The sequence below is a fragment of the Maylandia zebra genome, linkage group LG11, assembly GCF_041146795.1.
Source record: "Maylandia zebra isolate NMK-2024a linkage group LG11, Mzebra_GT3a, whole genome shotgun sequence".
NCBI classification, from domain to species: Eukaryota; Metazoa; Chordata; class Actinopteri; order Cichliformes; family Cichlidae; genus Maylandia; species Maylandia zebra.
In genome coordinates, this window is record NC_135177.1 from 37,170,560 (window position 1) to 37,192,120 (window position 21,561).

Below are 21,561 nucleotides of genomic sequence, written 5' to 3' on the forward strand. Positions count from 1 at the left end.
TTCAGAGTGTGTGTGTGTGTGTGTGTGTGTGTGTGTGTGTGTGTGTGTGTGTGTGTGTGTGTGTGTGTGTGTGTGTGTGTGTGTCCTTTGTCCTCATTACAGCTGTGTGAAAACGAAGGTTTAGCTTGAATCCGTGTCGTCCTGTGAAAATCGAAGTCCGTGTCCTGACTTTGATCCTGTGGCTGCAGGATCGGCCCGAGCCCTCGGCCCGAACCCTCGGCCCGAGCCCTCGGCCCGAGCCCTCGGCCCGAGCCCTCGGCCCGAACCCTCGGCCCGAACCCTCGGCCCTCCACCGCTGTGCTGACGGCTGGTATGAGTGTTTTCTCCAAACCTGCTTCTTCTGCACTTTGGTCCCGTTTGTCCCAGAGGTCTTGTGGTTTGTTCAGATATAACTTTGCAAACGCACGCCGTGCAGCGTGAGGCGTTCTCCTGCAGCTCTTCCACTCAGTTTCTTTCTAATCGCCTCTGAGGTGGAGCTCTCGGCTTTGTGGAGTTTCTCTGAGCGTTGCACCGTCTGACTTTGGGTGAATTTGCTGAGACCTCCACTCCATCTGTTTACAGCACCACAGCGACACTTCCTGCTGTGTCCATGTGATTCAGCTCTGCTCCTACACATCAGGACGAAAGGGTAATTAAACACTGTTGATATGGATGGGTCAGTAATTCTGGGCTATCCATCCATCATGTGTTTCAGGGTCATTGTTATTGTTCTGTGGCGATCCAATCAGAACCCGTCTCCAGTGTTGGCTTCAGTGAGGCGGTCCCCGTGGAGAGTTTCTGGGTGAACAAAACAGTGCTTGGTGAAATCACGTGTCCTCTCGTGACTGGTTTTAATGGTTGTAATTATTTTGTGTAGTTTTGCATCTTTGTGCTCATTTCAAACATGTTTTTCCTCGTTTTATGCCTCGTTGTTTTCACACCTTCAAGCTAACTTTGTTGCCTTTTTTGGCCCTTTGGAGCTGTTTTTAAAAATATTTGTGATCCGGCAGACGTTAAAGGTCTGAACGCTGCATTACATGGTCTTATTCTTTAAATGCATTTTCTAAATGGACGAGTATTCGAATGGCACTTTTCGAACAATAATAAAAATCCTTTGAATTCACTTCCTCTTCTTGATTTCAGCTGTTTCAGCTTCATATGAAACAATCGTTCTTTTGCTTCAGTCATTCTGAACTTCATTGTTTGAGTTGAGTTGACAGCATGACTTACTCTTGCATGTTAAACAGTAAAGTCATATTTGCTGGTTTTAAGCACACGTGTGCTTGTATCTCTACGCCTGACTTCAGGTCTGCAGCGTGTTTTTGCAGTCGAGCCATTTTGCGTCTGGTTGTGGTCGTTTATCGCCCGCGAAGCTCATTCAGTAATCCACGAGCGTCCGCAGCCGTCGTCATCGACTCATCAATGATTCAGACCTTCTGACGTCTCGGAGCTCTTTCTGCGGCTCTCTGAACATAACTGCTTTTCTTCTTCTTCAGCTGAGCTGCTGCTGCCGTGAAGCCGATGCATTTATACAGCACATTTCACCCGGAGGCACCAAACTGCTTCACAGAGCACTCAAAGGCCCCACAAACAATGAGAAAACAATCAAAAGTGAGCAAGCGCACAAAATGAAACCAATAAAAGCAACAAAACACTGCACACACAGCAAAAACTAAAAAGAAATGAAAACAATAAAAATAAATATCTTCGATTTAGAGGAAATGTAACTAAAAGCTTCGCTCACGTTCTCAGCACCATCCTTATTTTCTTCACACGGATCAGTTTGAGGCCCAAAATGAACAAAAACCATAAATGAAGAAAGATGGTCCGTGCCTTAGGTTCCGGTGGACACGACCTTTGAACCCTCAAAGGCTCATTTCAGCCAAATAACCAATAAAAATCAATTAAATCTAGACATGCCTGCTTCTTTACAATCATAAATGAGGATAAAAATCTGTCTCTGTAATGGCACCAACAAACATACAGTCACATCATTCCCTCCTGCTCTTGTGTGGCTTCTCTAAGGGACTCTGACTGGTTCTGATCCCTGATTGGCTGCTGTCTCTGCAGGTCGCCATCGACTTCACAGCATCCAACGGAGACCCTCGGAACAGCTGCTCCCTGCACTACATCCACCCGTACCAGCCCAACGAGTACCTGAAGGCTCTGGTGGCCGTGGGAGAAATCTGCCAGGACTACGACAGGTCACTTCAACTCAGCAGCCAATCACAAAGCTCCATTCATTACTGTGTTCATGTACTCACAAGATTAAAGAAACATCACTTATGAGCAGCGATAGCTCAGTAGGTAGAGTGGCCGAATCCACTGAACGGCTACCCTGAGGTACCCCTGAGCGAGGTACCGTCCCTGCTCACTGCTCCCGGGCGCCCAGTGGCTGCCCACTGCTTCACTGAGTGAGTGGGGCAAATGCAGAGAGGAAGTTCCCCACAGGTCAACATAGTATACATTATTAATATTTATTATTATCCTGCCTGGTTACACTCCCAACGTGGGCGTGGCCTCTTTGACTGACAGGCGGCTGTAGCCGCTAGCTGTCTGCTAGCTTCACCTGAACTGGAGATCTGAGCCTTTTGAATGACATCATCTGACCAATAATATGGCTGCTGTGTACTTAGCTGCACTAGCACACATCACCAGGCCGACTAACACGATTACTGTTAACTATGAATCACACAAAGCTACTCTTACAGAGTCCAAGAAGCTGCAAAGGAGTAAAGTCAGTTTCGAGTTAGCGGTCTTCTACACTTCAGTCCTCGTACTAAGCTAGCAACAGGTCAAACATCTAGCTCAGCGGTCTCCAACCTTTTTCGCGCCACGGACCGGTTTATGCCCGACAATATTTTAACGGACCGGCCTTTAAGGTGTCGCGGATAAATACAAGAAAATAAAACTAGTACGGGTACCGAAAAAAAGAAGATTTATTCATAACAGACGTGAAAAGACCCAGGAAAAGCGAGTTAACGATAAAAACGATAACAAAATAACGCTGAAAACCGATAAAAACCCTGAAAACCAAACATTTCACACCTGAGCCTCAACTCTCGCGGTCTGGTACCAAACCACTCACGGACCGGTACCGGTCCGAGGCCCGGGGGTTGGGGACCGCTGGTCTAACTCACAGAATGTATTTAATTGAATTTTAGATGAACTGGACAGAGATTCCTAACATCACAGTGATGTAAGGAAGTAATCACTTCTCAGCCAATCAGCAGACATTTCTTTTGCTTTGTGTTCAAGTATCCAATCAGAAAGCTCCTCCAGTGTCTCTTTTCCTTCTTCACCTTTACTTTTTTGTCTTTTTTCCTTTCAGTGACAAAATGTTCCCGGCGTTCGGCTTCGGAGCTCGGATCCCTCCAGACTACAAGGTAATTTAACAGCCCGGCTCGTCGGCGTTCCCAGCATGCACTCTGTCTGCAGAGGCTGAGGCTGACCCTGTGATTACCTTCCCACCTCCCTGCCCTCGTCACCTCCCCGGGGTGCTGCCGGCTGAATGCTTCCTTTCCTGTGCAGCAGCCTTTGGTTGGCGGTCTGACGCTGCATTCAAATCAGCTTTCAAAGTCCTGATTAGCTCCATTCAGAGTCTGAGTCGGCGCCCTGAAAATATAGCGCGGCACGCAGCCGGAACAAGATTAGTCAAGAATATTAAACAGCCTTCAGCTTACGCAGCGTTACATTAATCAACAATAGGAAGTCTAATGTCTAATGTGATCAGGAACTTTTTCCTGAGTGTGGAGGCGTACACAGTGGAAGTTTGATCCTGGGAGGAGACGCACATCCCTGTCAGCACACATACACAAATACACAGGGGTTCACTGGGACTTCAGAGAACAGCCAGACATTAGCAGCCGAGCTGGAATCAGTCTGCAGGTGCTCGAGGAGATCCCTCAAGCAGCCAAAGTGAAATCATTTAAATCAGTCTTTGATTTTCAGAAACTGATTCCTCAAAATATTTGATCACACGTCTGACGAGTGTGTCTCACACAGGAAGAATATTAACTCTGTGAACTCCTGTCTACGTTCAGCTCGTATCTGGATAAAGCAGCTCCCTGCTGCCCTAACCTGCACCAGGTTAGGGCAGGAACGAGCGCGCTGTGCAGACCACGCCCACTTCCTCTGAACGCTGTAGTGTAAAAACACCGAGTGCTGGAACTGCAGCTCCTCTGTGGCTTCAGTTTGCTTTACAAAGCTTACAGCTTTAATCTTTCTCAGCGCTCCCTCGCCTGTCAGTTAGACTAGAAACTCACCTGTCCTGTGAGTGTGCTGTGAGGCGGGGGGAGGGAGGGGGAGGGGGCAGGTAACTACTCAGCTTCGATTTCAAGAAGAAGAAGAGCAGGAAGCGATGAAGACGGATGAAGGTGAAGAGTTTTATTGTGAGTTTTCTTTCTGCAGGTTGTTTTTTTTGATGCAGAGATCAAACAGACTTCCTGTTCCCCCTCCCTCCCCCTCCCTCCCCCTCTCTGCTCCAGGTCTCCCACGACTTCGCAGTGAATTTTAATGAGGAGAACCCGGAGTGTGCAGGTAGGTTCTTTGATTTCCTGTCGTTGAAAATTAAAAACAGGCAGAAAAACCACTCAAATATTTGACAGCGAGCTTCAGAAGCTGTTTGAAGTGAGAATGAGTTTGATGGTGACAGCGAATCAGGAAGAACCGTTCACCGCGCCGCTGATGTTTCCTGTAGGCTCGGTTTGATTTCCTAAACTGGGAAGTGTTTTATTTTTTATTTTGCCTTAAAGTGATGAGGTGATCACAGAAGCCACGTAGGAGAGTCGTCCACACAAAAGACTAGGAGGGAAGTATTACATCCAGATTCAGTATTTGCAAACGTGTCGTCTTCTTCTTCTTCACGGAGGTTAACCCTTTAAAACCAGTCAGAGCAGCACGCTCCGTTTTGCGTAACTAGTTTTAAATCCTGTAGCTCTGCAACCCTGTAAGCTAGCGCAATCATTTTTTTTGCATATGAAACCGGAGGAGTTGTACTTGCATCTTATGCCATCAGCTTGACCTCGGTCAAAGGTATTTCAAAAATAAAACTATGAAGACACGTAAAATAAATTTCCTGTGGTGGGAAACTATTTTGTGCAACTTTTTTGTATTTACAGTTTTGAGGGATAAGCCTCTTAAATTTCTCTAACTAGAAATATGTTAAAAAACAAAAACGATTTAATTTTTTTGTAGTTTATTGCACTTTTTTGCAATTTATGTAATTACTATGCACTTAATGCAGACATATTATTTAAATTTGGGCTATAATGGTTGTATTGATGTATATCAACTTGAAATGCTCCCAAAAATGTCTCCACAGCATGTAAAAATATACTATAAGCTCTGGCGGACTTGGTTCTATGGTCGGTCTTAAAGGCTTAAGCCACAGCCTGGTAATGGCTTTTCTTGCTGCTGTAAGAAGAATCTTAGTTAAATATAAGTCCTCTCTTTTAACTCTATCATCAATATTTCCTCAAAACAAAGCAGTACAGTTCTCAGGGACCTTGTAACCAAAGACTTTTTGTAAGGTATCATTAACTGTTGTCCAGAATGGGTTAATTTTAGAGCAAGACCAGAAGATATGGGAGTGGTTAGCTGCCAATTCACCACAGTTTCTCCAACAAGGCTGCTGTGTGCCCACCTGCTTACTCCTAATGTGAGGAGTGATAAAAAACCCAATAAGGCATTTCCAATTAAATTCCCGCCACTGTAGGGAATTTGTGGACGTTTGAAGTGAACCACATAACTGGCACCATGTTTCATCTGTGATTGATAGTTTTAGTTCCTGTTCCCATTTTGTCTTTACATATAAAGAGGTGAATCTTTGATTCGTCATCAAATTGGAGTATAATTTGGATGCTAGTTTAGTAGTTTTCTGCTGGTAGGAGTCGCACATTGTTTCAATTAGAGGGTTAATCATCTCAGCCTCAGCTATCTCTTTATTGTAATAATCTCGAAGTTGTAGATATCGAAAAAAATCCTGGTTTTCCAATTCAAATATTACATTCTCTGCAAATAATCCTATTTTAAGTTCCCTTTTTCCTATAAAGATCCCTTTTATATTAATATATAAATTTTATTGAGTCTTGAGTGAAACCAAATCTTTCTAAGGTCTGATACAAGAATCCCCACCCAACCCTGTCGAAAGCCTTTTCGGCGTCCGGACTAATAAGAGCTGCATCCCATTTATTACTATCAATTTTGTGAAGTATGTGTAATGTCCTCCTGATATTGTCCTGTGTTTGCCTCCCTGGAATGAATCCACATTCGTCGTCCTCAATTATATCATTAATGAACAGTTTGATTAGTTTAGCTATAATTGAAGTATACAATTTGTAGTCTACATGTAGGATCGATATCGGTCTGTAATTTGCACAGTTATCTCTATCCTTTCCTTCCTTGGGGATCAAAGACAGGATAGCATCTTTCCACGACGGGGGTATCGGGCCGTTCTTTATTATCCAATTCAGAGTTCTCAGCAGGATAGGGTTGAGCTTAAATACCTTATACCATTCTGCGGGGAACCCGTCACTGCCTGGGGTTTTGTTGGCTTTCGGTCTACTGATTGCCTTATTCAGTTCTTCTACTGTGATTTCCTTAGTAAGTACTTCGTTTTGGTTTTTCCAATGGCAGGTAGGTCTAGTGAGTACAAACAATTTTTTTTAATTGATTGTACATCTACATTTCCTTCTTGCATATAGAGATTTTGGTAGTAATTGTTGAAAATGTTTTCTATTTCTTCCGGTTTAGCTTCCAACTCTTGAGTTATAGGGTTTCTAATTTGGTGTATTGCTGTATCTATCTGCTGCTTTCGCAGTCTGCGAGCGAATAATTTGGCAGATTTAGGGCCTAGGTCGTAATAATTTAGTTTCAAATATCTTGCCTTTCTTTCCGCTTCCTGATTCAATATTTTCTATTTGTATTTAGACCTCTAAGATTTGTCTCTGTGTTATGGGGTCCCTTTTAGTCCTGAAGGTTTGTTCCAGCTCTTTTAAATTTTTCGTCAGCTGATTATATTTTTCAATTCTTTTTTTTTTTAACAAAAGAAGCTTTTGCTGTCAAGCTTCCCCACAGAACAGCTTTCATTGAATCCCAAAGAATTAGAGGGTTCACTTCTCCGTTGTCATTCTCTTTAATGATTGCATCTATTTCTTGTTTAATATCATATGTAATAGATTCATTATTCAGAAGCCCTACATTAAGGCTCCTTTGTTCCTTGGAAGTGAGTCCAGCTGAATTGTCAGAAAAATCGCGTTATGATCTGAGACATCCGCTACCTCGATTCTACAGTCGAACACTCTGTGACATTCTTCCTTTTGCATTAAGAAATAATCAGTCCGGGTGTGCACTGAGTGTGGAATTGAGTAGTGTGTGTAGTCCCTTTGTGAAGGATGCAGCAATCTCCAGACATCCACCAGTCTCGTTTCCTCAAGTGTCAAGTCTAAGTGTCTGCTTATATGTGTTTTGCATCTAGTTTGACTAGTTGTGTCCAAACAATAATTCAATATTACGTTGAAGTCTCCTGCACAAATACACATACCCTCTGCCTCCACTGAGATTGGGTCAAAAAGGTCTTTAAAGAATGATTTGGGACTATTTGGTGCAGACAAGAGTCAAGATACTATTTAAAGCTTTGCCCTTCACAATGATGCACCGTCCTTCTTTATCTTTTATTTCTTCAAAGAGTTCGAATGACAAATTGTTTGCCATAAGAATGGCCACGCCTCTTTTATGGCTGTTGATATGGGAGCTATAATATGTTTTTCTACATCCATGTTTCTTTAATTTTTCGTTCTCTTGTGGTGACAAATGGGTTTCCTGCAGAAAGATTAAATCCTTATTTTCTTTGTAAATTTTTGTTAATACTCTGGCTCTTTTGATTGGATAACCCAGGCTGTTAACATCAAGCGACATCAATTTCAGACACCGTGAGACTTGATCAATATTCAATGAGTGAAAGAATATTTGCCCGAAGGCTGCGAATACTCAAACAGGCCAACAGGCATTTGTGAATTAAACCTCTAAACTAGAACTCAGAGGATTCACAGCTGATATCTGACCTCATCTAAATGTTTGAAATATTCATTTGTGAATTTAAAATCAGAAAAAAATCAAAAGACGTCAGAGACATTTTCTGTGCTCGTTCCTGATTAAAGTGTAAAATAATGGTTCAGCAGTGTGTACCTCTGTGACTGTGTGTACTAACACTGGCAGTCTGAATCAACTCCTCAGTGTCTTTGAAATGCAGTATAAATAAATCTAAAGCTGCACATTACAGATATTTTCCTCGATCTCTACGTAGTGACTGAAACAAAGAGGCCTTGGTGTAACTGAGTATCCTCTGCAGGGGGTCTTGACTCTCCCATAGGGACGGGGGAGGAGTTGAGTCACGTGGGCGGGGCTCAGAGTGGAGCCGTCACTCACAGTGAAAGAAGCTGGTGGTCTGGGCCTGTGGCGCCTCGTAGGTGAGATGCAGGAAACCCAACAGCTTCGGGCCAATCAGGAACCAGTTTTAGCACGAAGATGGCGGCCGCGGCAGAGAAGAAACAAAAAAGAAAACTTCCCGACAGCTAAAACATTGACAAGTGTTACATTTTGACTTTCTTCTTAAATGGAAAAGTGAAAATAAGGCAGAGTCATTTTATCGGAGCTGTTGCTTTAGGCAGACATACAGATGTTGACAGCTGGAGTTGCTGCTCTGACCTCACAACTGTTTCCTCCTGGTTTTGAGGGGAGACAGGCAGACAGTGTTTAGATAAAGGCCTCTCGCACTCTTGGCTGCTAAAGGTCATCGATCAGCTCAGAGACACTTCAACCCCGACGCTCTTAATTAAGTCTGAGTGCGTCTTCCTGATGACCTTCAGACAGTAAATCACAGCGTTGCCTCCGGGCATGCTGGGATGCCTCTGAAAGGACCCGGAGAGACGGACCGTGGAGCCTCACAGACCTCATACGTCCAAGGCGAAACAGAAGGAGACACTCATAACATTAAATGTATAAACATAAGTTATGTAGTTAATGAGCAGCTGGTTTACCGGTTCCTCTCTCTGCAGCGCCCCCCAGTGTATGAAGTTAGGCCAAATATAGTTAACACACGCAGACTTTCTATTCAATTAGAAAAGTGTCGTTTTTGTGTTCTTCCAAAAGTCGAAAAGACTCAGTTTGAATAAAATCACTGACAGGTTTAAATATAAAGCTGACAGTTCGTCTCACAGAATAAACGTGATGGATTTCTATCACCGAGATGACCTGAGACCGTCAGACTGTGATAAATACAGACTGAAGTGTAATCACTTACAGCAGATGAAAGCTCGGGTAAAAAGGCGAGGGATGAAAGGAGCTCGGACCAAAGCGTGGGGTGTAACGAACGAGCTTCGGGCACGACAGCGATGCTTCGTCAGGGACGCGTCGCCAAAAACACGAGGCTGGCAGAGCAAGTCCAGAGCAACAGCAACACTAACGCAGAGAGAGGCGGAGCAAGAAACAAACTACAAACATGAATCATCAGTAAATTTAATAATAATGATAAAAAAATGAAACACATAAAAGCACAAATATAAAGATACAGAAGTGAATCTTTATACAAAGGTAATAAAAGACAAAACTGCCCAAAAATTAATATTTAAAGCACACCTTTAAGATCGCGGACTGTATATAAATGATGTAACAGGAACCATGATGTCACTACTGGTTTCTGTAGCCCAAATAAAGTAGAAGAAATTTTTGAAGCTCTAAAATAACTTCACATGTGATCAAGTGACCACGAAGGTGCAGCTAACGCTAGCTAGCATGGTTAACAGCGATCCAGTGTACAGGTGCATCACACGGGCGCAGAAACCTGAAGCTCTTCGTGGACCGAGCGGCTTCCTGCCTGCTCACTGAACAAAATTACTGGGTGTGGATGTGATTAGTGAGCTGCTACTCGAGGGAAAACCACTAAAGGTACAGGGAACACCGTCCACTGTCGGCTTTATCAGGAAAAGAGCAATCATGCTCCCAACGTGTTATATTATCAGCATCACGCACGAATCATCCACAGTTAAAAGCTCTGAATCCTCCAAAGCTGGACAAACAAACAGAGACTTTTTCCAACAACAGCCTTTTTCACCTGTTAATAGAACAAACGGCAGCTTGTTCTGATTCAAAGCTGGTGATTTCTGCTTTATAAGAAGGCAAAAGTTTGATTAAAACCCTGAATGAAGAGGTGTGCACAGCTGTGGATCTACAGGTAGAAATGCTCGTTCTATGACTGAGAATCTTCAGGTAGAGACGAGATTTACTGTCAAGAACAACTGGTAACCAAACCCAAGACAGCTCTGGCTTTGTCTGGTTCTAGTTTTTCGGAACCAGACTGTCTCTGATTGTTTTTGTGTCCTGTCAGGCATCCAGGGTGTGGTAGAGGCGTACCAGGCCTGCCTACCAAAGCTGCAGCTCTACGGCCCCACCAACATCGCACCCATCATCCAGAAAGTCGCCAAGTCTGCCTCGCAGGAGGTGCACACCAAAGAGGCCATGGTGAGACGCGATCTAGTTTCATGTTCCAATAAAGTTTTCAGACAGGAAACCTTTTTCATACCTGTGTCTCAGGAATATGCACAATGTCTCTTTGTGTACTGGTACCACGGGAATATCATCCCGGGAGCACGCAGCGCTGCCTCAGATATTAGCCATGCTGCTCGAAAAATGGTGCAAAAGAGTTCCTGCTGCATGGAAACACGAGGCAAACGGGTCAGGACCAGTGCCGTCACCACCACAAACCGTGGCTGATGACTTTTGACAAAATGATTGTATTTAAAGGCCGAGGAAAGAGCGTCCTTAACTGCAACCAGAAACTACACTTCAAAGCTTCACCCTGAGCTACCCACATCAAAACACCGAGCTCAGGGGAAGGCTGCCAGCCAAGAGGGCAGATTTGAGCAGGCTGGCTGGCAATTCAACACTTTCAGTTATTGTTTGATCTTCAAATAAAAACCTAATAATAATAAAATGAACCAGACTTTTATGACAAACACTCCTCACAGAGTACAGTTTAAAGATCGTGCAATTAGAAACAGGAAGAAAAGGCTTTGAGACGCCGGCTCGGCCGCTAACAAGGCTGCTATAATGACTCCGCTGGGATTTCTTCACCGGTTTCTCTTCATCCACTTTAAGCCTCACTCTACAGAAACGTAGACGAACTACACACACACATATGTATATATATATATAATTTGAAATGCTGCCACTGCTTCTTTTAAAACCTGCTGGATTTACACTGATAGTTCTGGCCGCAGGAGCTGGTCTGACTGGGTCTCTTCATGTTCAATCCTCCAGCAATACTTCATCCTGCTGATCCTGACAGACGGCGTCATCACCGACATGGCCGACACGAGGGAGGCCATCGTTCAGGCTTCCCACCTCCCCATGTCCATCATCATCGTTGGGGTCGGGAACGCCGACTTCAGCGACATGCAGATGCTGGACGGCGATGACGGGATCCTGCGCTCACCCAAAGGAGAGCCCGTCCTCCGGGACATCGTTCAGTTCGTCCCCTTCCGCAACTTCAAACACGTGAGTCCATCGTGTTCGAAAACTGTACCGTGTCAGAGCAACGTCATACACAGCGAACGTGCTCGTTGAACTAACACATAATAACTGGTTATGGTGAACACGTGTAACTCCTGCCGTGTTACATCTGTGACCGGGTGGTTTTTAGAGTCATGTGGAAACTCCAGAGGAATCAGGCTAACTGCTCCTCAGCAGCTGTGAGCGCCTGTATAAGTGTAGACGTTTGGGCACTTTGCAGTTCTGAAGGATTCAGGTGTGTTAGCACAATGCAATGCTCAGACTTCACGGGCCTCAGGTCACCTGTTAAAGGTCAAAGTTCATGACAGAACAATTAGAAGACGACTGAACAAGTGTGGCTTGTTTGGAAGAGAAAACATCTCTCCAAAAGGAACTCGGCAGCAGGGATCAGGTTTGCAAAGCCTCTGGAGACTTCTGGAACAAATGGGAGATGTTTGTTCATCATGTGCAGCATGTGTGGGTAAAATCAAACACGTCATATCAGGACAAACACGTTGTATCACCTGTTGGCACGGTGATGGAGCAATGAGGGTTTCATCCCCTTGCAGTCACTGAGTCTCCATGAACCCACGGCCAAAGCTCGGCCCAAACTGGGTCATGAACAGGACAATGACCCCGAGCACAGCGGCGAAAGAAACGAACGAAGGCTCTGTAATGGTCCAGAGTCCAGAGCTCAGAGAGCTGTGCATGAATAATGCTGCAGACCCGAAGACCTGAAGCGCCGCTGTAAAGGAGAGTGGGTCAAAATGAAGACCTGAACAATGACTCGTCGCTGTCGCCCTATAATAAAAATTAAATTGCATATATTTTTACCTATAAGATAATATTTATGTTTTTCTCACATCTTCACTGATGTTTACAAACCTTTAACCTCACTTTTTTGTGTTTGTTATTATGAAGCATGTTTGTGTAAATTATTAGAAACACTTTCTCTGTTGTTCAGCAGTTACAAACCTCTAATTAGAGCACCAGATGGTGTGTTCATTTGAAAACTCTCTTGTTGATGGGAGATGCAGTGTTTAAATATAATTGCATGTGACCCTAAAATAACAGCGGACGACAGGGAAGTGATGGAAAACAATAAACGGAGGAGGACGAGAGGAGAGGCTGTGAAGTTGTTGAAAAAAATCTGTTTTCACCCTATAAGAAGGGAAATGGGGACAATCTGCCGGCCAGTCTCAAGTGGAAAATTCTTTATTTCACTTGAATGAATTTTCAGTCTGAGTGTAGTGACAGTACAGTACGAGAGATTCACAGTTCGGACTCGTTGGGAAGATTCATTCTCCTGCATTTATTCTGTGATGAATGAGAGTTTCTGTCTTTGGACCCCAAGAGAAGCAATTTTTATTTGACAGCAGCAGAACGAGGCAGAGACGAGAGGCTGCGACAGACGCTGCTTCAAACAATTACCGCTGTCTGGGATTTTTCCCGAGGGGAAGACGCTGAAATGAAATTTAAAGACCGTGTCTTAAGTTGTTCTACCTTCCTCAAAACAGAACATCAGATTAAATTCCATCTGCAGCACATGCACATGCTCGGATTTGAGGGTCTGGTTTATTTATGCTGCTGCTTTTACGCCACTCTCGCACTGAGGAAAACACTGAGACCACGGCACGACCAAAGTTACTGCAACTGTGTGCAACAGAGCAATAAGACAGAGTCAGACAGATTCAGAAAGTGGTTGCAAGGAAATCCCTCAGCAACTTGCTTATATACAGGAGTGCAACCAGTCTGCAACCAGTCTGCAACCAGTCTGCAACCAGTCTGCAACCAGTTAGCAACCAGTCAGCAACCAAATGAGTGAGTCTCCTCTTGCAAAGAGATTCATCATCACAGACTGACTCAGATTAATTGCAATGTTTTGGCGATCTTTTATAAATTAGACTTCAGTTATTGGCAAGTCTTTGTGAATCCATCTGAGAGGCAGTGTGACTGTTGGGAGACAGGAAGCCATCATCACTGACCCGTGCAATCACAAGTGGTCGCTCTAGGCAGCCGGCAGGTTCCTGCAGCTGCTTACAGCCACCGAATGTGAAGCAAATTTAGTACAATCACTGAACCGTTACCAGTTTTTCCTTCGAGGTCGCTGCTTATGTTTTTATTCCATTAATCCGAGTGTGTGTTACTAGTAATTTTACATTTTCCAAAAGATGTGTGCAAAATATTGAACTTTTGTTTTAGAGAAAAAGCAAAATCAGCTACGTGCACCATGGATCAAGGTAAAACACCTGCTTTATCAGCGATGGAGAAGGGCAGCTATTCTGTTGTTGGGGTCTGCAGATGTTGAGCTGCAGTTTTATGAACATTTAAAGATCAACTCTTCCCTCTGCACTCTGTGTTTTAACTGACGGCTCTGCTCTCTCCTCCTCAGGCGTCTCCAGCCGCTCTGGCTAAGAGTGTGCTAGCAGAAGTGCCCAACCAGGTGGTTGACTACTACAACAGCAAGGGCATCAAGCCCAAAGTGCCCAGCCAGTACCAGTCTTCCAGGCCATTTGGTCCATGAGCCTACTGCCACAGCTGCCACTGGACAGCACAACCTGGGCTGAGAAAAATGTTTACTGTCTTTTGTTCTTTGTTAATGCGGATGATGAAGGTGCTACCTGCAGTGTCCTATCATTACAACGTGGCTTATTTTAGACCCGAGCAGACGACGTCAGTCTCTGGGGTAGAAGTCGTGAGTCGACTTAGTGCTGGGTCTAAGTTTCACCAATCTGAACCAGGTCAGGTCTCGTTTTTACCGATACAGTCATCTACCTGAGGGTGCATGCTATCATCCTTCATCACGATCACTGCCTGAGGGGAAAAGGAGCAGAAGTTAAAGGAAAAGTGGAGCTGTTTACAAGTTAATAGAAAACCTGCTGATGCATCAGCTGTTTGTTCCACTTTTATGAAAATCGTGGCCAAAGTTTTTATTTAGACCTGCTTTTATTTTGGGTGCAATAAGAAGAAACACGGCTTTCAGTCTGATGCAGAGCTACTAATTATTTAGCTGCGTTAGCCGTGGAGCAGTCTTCTTATTATAATGCTGCTCTTTGTTGTTAATCGGTCGGTATAACCAACCGCACACCATCCTGCTGCTGCTGCTGCTGCTGGTTGTCTTCTTTCTCTGTCGGGGTCTGTTCAGGTCGACTGCTTTGTGCAAACCTCGGTCTGTTGGGGTCAGGATTGACCTGCTAGTTCAACATAATGGAAGCCTGTTTTGTAGCTGGGAAAACCTCGACGTTAGTTTGGTTCAAAACAAAAACAAGAGAGACGCCGTTTGGATTACATCAGTTTTAGTTAGCATGCTTCGGGGGAAATGGGCCGTGTCATTGGATGAGAAAGAAACTGAAGGAGGATCTTGTCATGAGAAACTTTCTGCTATAAATACTTGTTACCACTGCCTATCCTGGCATCCAAGTTATAATTCTCCTTAAAGACTAAACCTGATCTGTTCACATCAGCATTTTTGCTCAAGGCTCAAAACCCTTTCTGATTCTGAAAACTCACAGCGAGCTTTTGTGGAGTGTGAGGTGGAATCAAAAGAATCAAACAGGCTCGTTTCATTGGCCAATCTGTTCTTCAGGGTCATCTCTGTGTGGCGCTCTCTGGACGTCCTGTTCAAACAGCAGTAACATTCACAGCTGTGATTTCACCCGGGACATGAAATGATCTGAACACCTTTTTGGCACAGTAGACCCAGCACACGCCACAGACACACAACTGAAAGTGATTGGAACATAACGTCCAGGGAGCGCTTTAAAAGTAGTCCAGCGACGCTGCCTTGAACAGCTGATTGGCCAGATTTCACCGTATTTTTTTTATTCGATGGAGTGAAGAACCTTTTTGATTGGAGGGCGTCACAGCCAATGAATATAGAGGATAGCATGACCTGTCTATGTTGTGCAAACTGCTAGTATTAAACAACTTGGTGTCTGTTTAGTGAAAATGTTTTGGTGCTGTCACTGCAACACTGAGATTTCCTGTGGACAAATGGAATTTGAGGTGACCAGGATGTGACCCGTGGAGCTGAGCTTAGGGAAATTATGGATACTTTAAGTCCAGCATGGCATTAAAAAGGAACTGCTCGACAAACTAAACTTTAATTTAGCAAGTTTTGTCAGTGTATCCATTGATTTATCTTTTTTTGGCGTATAGCATTGCAAAAAGACGATGACAAAAACGTGTAACGAAGCCTGGATCTCATCGTTTAGCTTTATCTGATCATAAAAAACGATGTTCAGCAAGTCACACTAAATTCTCTTCACAAAGTAAAGTGAGCTTTCCTCAAACTGGGGCGTTTTGTGGGTGGAAACAACATTCTGAAACTTCATTTAGACCTGCAGCAGAAATAAAAGGGAAAATGGTTGAGAACTGGGTTATTCCCAAAAGGGAAGAACAGCATGAAGGTCAGGAAGGAATTCATCACATCCCAGCGTACACACTGGAAACTGCAAACGTAGCACCTTTAGCATCCGCTGTGCATGCAGGGTCGGCAGGCTGAGCAGACTGTAGCGCTCAGGAGCATTTTAAGTGGAAAAGCACACAAACGGGCAACTCTGACCAATTAAACGCTGCTTCCCTGCAGACAGCATGACGGGCGGGGAACCAGTCGATGAAGGAATGTATGACCCCACCCCCACCTCATTTGTTTTTATAAGAGTTTATTGAGATTTTGCTAAATTTCGTAAGGTTCGTATGTAGTAAAGCATTTCGGATCTCTGCCAGAGGAACAAGTGCGCTGCCTTCACAGACGTCTGCATCCTCCACAGTTTTTATCTCCAGGTCAGGCAGATGCATGAACTGTTGTTTTGCATGCAAATCTCCATGCAGGACTGTGCGGTCCTTGTGGTTTCTGTTTCCTGGTAGTGAATAATATGAGTAATAATTATGTTTACAATGTGCCCAGTGATGGGGCTGTTCTACTCTCAAGCATGTTCACATGTAAATGACGATGTGCGAGTAGATTGAAAAGCACAAATGGAGCATCTTTGGAGAAATTTCTAGATTATGGTGATAGATTTTGGTCACGTTGTGTCACAACACCTGTCCGTTTGTCTTCATGTTTTAAAAAATGAAGACAAAAGCTTGTTGTCTTTTAGGTTTATTGCAAATTACTGAAGCATCCAAACGTTTGTAGGACGCTGTCACAGATACGGCCACACCTCTTGGTGTTGGTTAGTGAAATCCTTCAGAGGGATCAGAAGTGTCCAAACAGCCGTGTGTGATAACTTAAACCTGCATTTTTACACATATGTTCATTCAGCATGTTTTCACAGTTCTCTGCATGCAGCTCATTAACAACATGGTAATAACTGAGGTATTTAATAATATAATACCACGGACTAACCAAGCAAAGCTCGGCACTGACAGCGGGTAGTTGCACAGTAATAACAGGAAAATCCATTTAAAAGTACCAATGAGGCCAAACGCAGCTACTGTGTATAGTTTAGTTTTTGACAGTGATGTGCTAACCTGCTGATAATGATGGTGAACGTTAAAGTTTTTACTTTTTTGGCTAATTTTAACCGAAAACCTTTAAATCTAATATTAGAAAATGATGAAATGAATCATTTATTTTTGAACATTTTACTGTGACTGAAAGCACTTGTGTTGCTTTCTGTGTAAGAATCAAACTACACCTCTCTAATTGAATTTTAATGTAATGATATTTACACAATCAAAGTGTTTTTATTAGTAAGTGTGCACAATTATCACGTTGTACACGAGCTGGAATATGAAGTAGTGACAGCTCAGCTTCCGTGTGCTTTACATGTTTCCTTCTCACAAGGTTGAACTCGAGCTGCTGCACAGGCACCGTTTCATTTAGCGATGGAAGATTTTTTAAGACACTTTGATTTCTGCTGTCGATCAAAGAGCAAAGGTGGGGGACAGGTGTTGAGTCACATGACTTAGTGTTGTGTTAACATGCAGTATTGTGTGCAAAACAATGAAAAACTGACTTATAATAAAGTTTTATCAGTAAGCTTCGAGTGTCTCGGTATTTTTAGTGAATCTGTTTAATGTGTTCAATGCAACTTTTTTAATGCATTTAAAATATTTTATTCATTCAACCAATTAATTAAATCATTTAATTCAATTTAACTTTATTTATATAGCACCAAATCACAACAACAGTTACCCCAAGGTGCTTTATATTGTCAGGTAAAAGCTCCACCATAATACAGAGAAAAGCCCAACAATCATATGACCCCCTATAAGCTGCACTTTGGCGACAGTGGGAAGGAAAAAGTCCCTTTTAACAGGAAGAAACCTCCGGCAGAACCAGGCTCAGGGAGGGGCAGGGCCATCTGCTCGGACTTTATTTCAAACATAAGTGACATGTGATAACACACACTGAAGACATCAAATTCACATGGAATATATAAAAAACAATTTCCTGTTCAAAAAGGAGTCGGAGGAAGCAGGTGCTCATCTGTTATCTTTATTAGTTCTGGTTATAGAATGTAAAATATGCATATATGCTGTAAAGACTCATGTTATACTAATACATAGATCTTTATAGATTAATCTATAAGTATATTATCACAGTACAACCACAAAAATATTTAATCCTCTGCCTCATCCATGCTTTACAAGTGTTTTATATAATTTCTATCAAACTGGTTTATATTTGTATATTTTTTTACATCCTAAAACATCAAATCTGTTCACCTGCTGGTGTGAGCCATGATTCCATCAGGAAGTCTCACAATGGCACAAAGCAAACATGACAGATATTTGAAGTGATAGTAAAGAAACTGGACTTCATGCACCTGACACTGTAGCTCCATCCTGTCCAAGTCTACTTTGTCTCCATTATACTGACAATGAGGAAAGCATGGAAAGGTGAGTGTGAGGACTTGGAGACACAAGGCTGAGACTGAGCTGGCTCGGACATGTGCAGAGGAGGGACAGTGGACATATTGGACAAAAGATGCTTAAGATGGAGCTGAGGAGGAAAAGAGGAAGACCTCAGAGGAGATTCATGGATGTGGTGAAGGAGGACATGCAGAGGGTTGGTGTGACAGAGCAGGATGCTGAGATCGGTGTGTTTGTGGTGTGGACCCAGAAAGCAGGCAAGAGAGAGACGGAACTGAATCTTAACACAAAGCGAGACGTTTATTTGGCTGAAAAAACACCAACACAAAACAAGGCCAGGCGAACAGAGGCCAGTACAACACTAAAACCTGAACTGGGAATGATTATGACAAGAGAAACATTGGAGGTTACTGTCTATATGCACTGGTCCCTCAGCCTGTGTATATAAAATAGTGCAACATAGAGATAGTTTTGTATACGCCTGCTTTATTCACCGACTCTCAGCTAACCAACTGCATGAGCTGCAGCTCTTTAATAACAATGGTTTGTGAAGTCATGTTAAAATTTCTTTCACATTGCATCGTTGTTTTCCCGTTTTAGAGGTTATATGATCGTCGGCCCCTGTCTTGCAGTCTGTGTTGTCTGTAACCCTGTGAGAGTAAAGATGGAAATGAAGGAGAATTTTCCAGCTGTCCCAACATCCTCTGTGTGGATCCCAAACAAGGATGGCAGCAGTAATTAAACCACGCGGCTGTTTGTTCGGAGGCGTGACGGGTTCACGGGCAGGAGGAGAAAGATGAAAAGAGGCCATTAGCTCTGACAACAGGACAAAAGAAAAACAGCACGATGCCACTGACTCGACACAAAGCTGCTGTCGCTGAGAGCTAAGAAACGTGAAGCAGTGTGGATCAAAGAAGCACGACTCAAACATGTCTGTGTGAACGCAGAGGCACACAGTTTGCCTACCTGATTAAACACAGGTAGAATTTAACATGTTTAATGCCTCATGTATGAAAAACATGCCGACTGTGTGTGTCAGCGTCAGTTTAAACAAACACGTGCGTTAGAATTTCATTTACACTGAAACTGGCAACAAGTTCTTTACTCAAACTGCTGATTTGATAACATAATGACTTCAGAATAATTAAACATCAGCCCTGCTTTCACTCTGACACTGCATCAGCCACTCAGTTCAAATTTACCAGGCAAACGTTTCCAGCTACCGGACCACAAGAGGTGAATCTGCAACAGGCTTTCCTGGCATTAAGTATTCAAAGGACCTGTCAACCACTCAGTAATTTAAATAGAAGCTGCTGAAACAACTGGCAAACATAGTCATTGACACGTATAAGTTACAAAGCTTTTTCCAAGGCTCCAGCAAACCACAGTGAGCGCCATCATCCACACATGGTGCACAGTGAGCAGTGATGAACGTCCCCAGGAGTGGCAGGGATAAGAAGAGTACGCCGACAACATCAGCGACTCATCCAGGCCACAGATTAACCCAGAACAACGTCTAAAGATCAGATTTTGTAAGATGATATTGTTCGGTAAACAGTTTGATGATTGTTTACGAGCAGAGCTCGGGTGAGTCCGGTGTTCAAGGAGTGTCTGTACACGAGCCTCACCTCAGACCCAGAGAATTACAGGTCATCCAAGCATTTATGTGTTCACGACACATCTGTGGTTTAACTTAGTTTAACGTATCATCTGCATAGAAATGAAAAACTGTTCAGTGTTGTCTGATAATATCGTGTGAGGGAAGCATGTGTAGTGTAAAGAGCCCAGCCTATCAGAGAAATACAAACCAAACCAGTGCAGCTTTTAGCTTCAGTTGGATGAGGATTGGTTGATTGTAGCTGGATGAAGACAGAGTGCAGTAAAGTTTTAGACTTTTTTTAGCTTTTACATTGAAAGTGTCAGTAAATTGTATAAAGGAGCTGCAGCACTGAGCTCGAAAACTGTCATTTAACTTAGAGGAGAAACTAATTAATGGACTTTCTGAGACAGAAGCTAAAATCTGATAATTCTTCTTTTTGTGCAGGGCCGACACTCAGCTTTGATAAAGCTCAGTTTATAGTTCATTAATTCTGTCCCTTACAGCTGTGTGTGTATATATATATATATATATATATATATATATATAAAAACACCCAAAGCTCGGGTCCTCAGAGTCACCGCACCTAGTGCTCCGATTACCACGGGGACCACCGTTACCTTCACCCTCCACATCCTCTCGAGCTCTTCTCTGAGCCCTTGGTATTTCTCCAGCTTCTCGTGTTCCTTCTTCCTGATATTGCTGTCATTCGGAACCGCTACATCGATCACTACGGCCGTCTTCTTCTGTTTGTCTACCACCACTATGTCCGGTTGGTTAGCCACCACCATTTTGTCCGTCTGTATCTGGAAGTCCCACAGGATCTTAGCTCGGTCATTCTCCACCACCCTTGGGGGCGTGTCCCATTTTGACCTCGGGACTTCCAGGTTATACTCGGCACAGATGTTCCTGTACACTATGCCGGCCACTTGGTTATGGCGTTCCATGTATGCCTTGCCTGCTAGCATCCTGCACCCTGCTGTTATGTGCTGGGTTGTCTCATCTTTACACAGCCTGGGGTCTGGCCTGGTGTGATAGAGCCCAGCCTCTATGGATCTTGTGCTCAGAGCTTGTTCCTGTGCTGCCACGATAAAAGAGAGCGTGCATTACGAAGGAACGTTTTTGTCACGAAAACCTTTTATGGATCAAGTTTTGTTGAAACTTTAAAAAGTAACGCTGGTTGTTTGTCCCTGTTATGACTCAGCTGAAAGTTACCTCTGCTGATTAATATCAGGACCTTCAGCTGCTGATTCTCTAAACGTTGAAGCGCTCTGACTCACAGAGGACTTTAGTAACGCTGTTTAATTAAAGCAGGTTCAGCAGGTCTTTAATTACCTCAGCACACATGTGCAGGAAGAGCCTCCAAACTAAGGAGGTTAATGAGGAGCAGCCAATCGGAAGCTGCTGCTCTGTGCTTTAAAAAGAATGACGGGAACTCCAAACGGTGGCTTCAGACTGACAGAGCAGACATCAGAAGCTTGGTTTTCATGCAGATGGCAAAACAAAAGCCCCTCAGTCTTTCCTTTTACACTTTACAGGCTGCGTTTTATTGGATTCATTCCACTGAAGCTCTCGGAGGATAAGAAGCACTTCAGGAAATACTCCGACACTCATCC

The 21,561-nt window shown here is 43.6% G+C and overlaps 1 protein-coding gene across 1 annotated transcript in view; it reads left to right on the forward strand.

Moving 5' to 3' along the window:
- LOC143421176 (copine-4) overlaps positions 1-17,513 on the forward strand; it is a 94,468-nt gene extending 76,955 nt beyond the window's left edge. The window contains exons 11-16 of the mRNA XM_076890338.1: positions 2,050-2,183; positions 3,311-3,365; positions 4,467-4,518; positions 10,364-10,497; positions 11,296-11,532; positions 13,919-17,513. Coding sequence (XP_076746453.1) covers positions 2,050-2,183; positions 3,311-3,365; positions 4,467-4,518; positions 10,364-10,497; positions 11,296-11,532; positions 13,919-14,050 — 744 coding nt within the window. The 3' untranslated portion in view covers positions 14,051-17,513. The remainder of the gene's footprint in view (positions 1-2,049; positions 2,184-3,310; positions 3,366-4,466; positions 4,519-10,363; positions 10,498-11,295; positions 11,533-13,918) is intronic.
- The last annotated feature ends 4,048 nt before the right edge of the window (positions 17,514-21,561 follow it).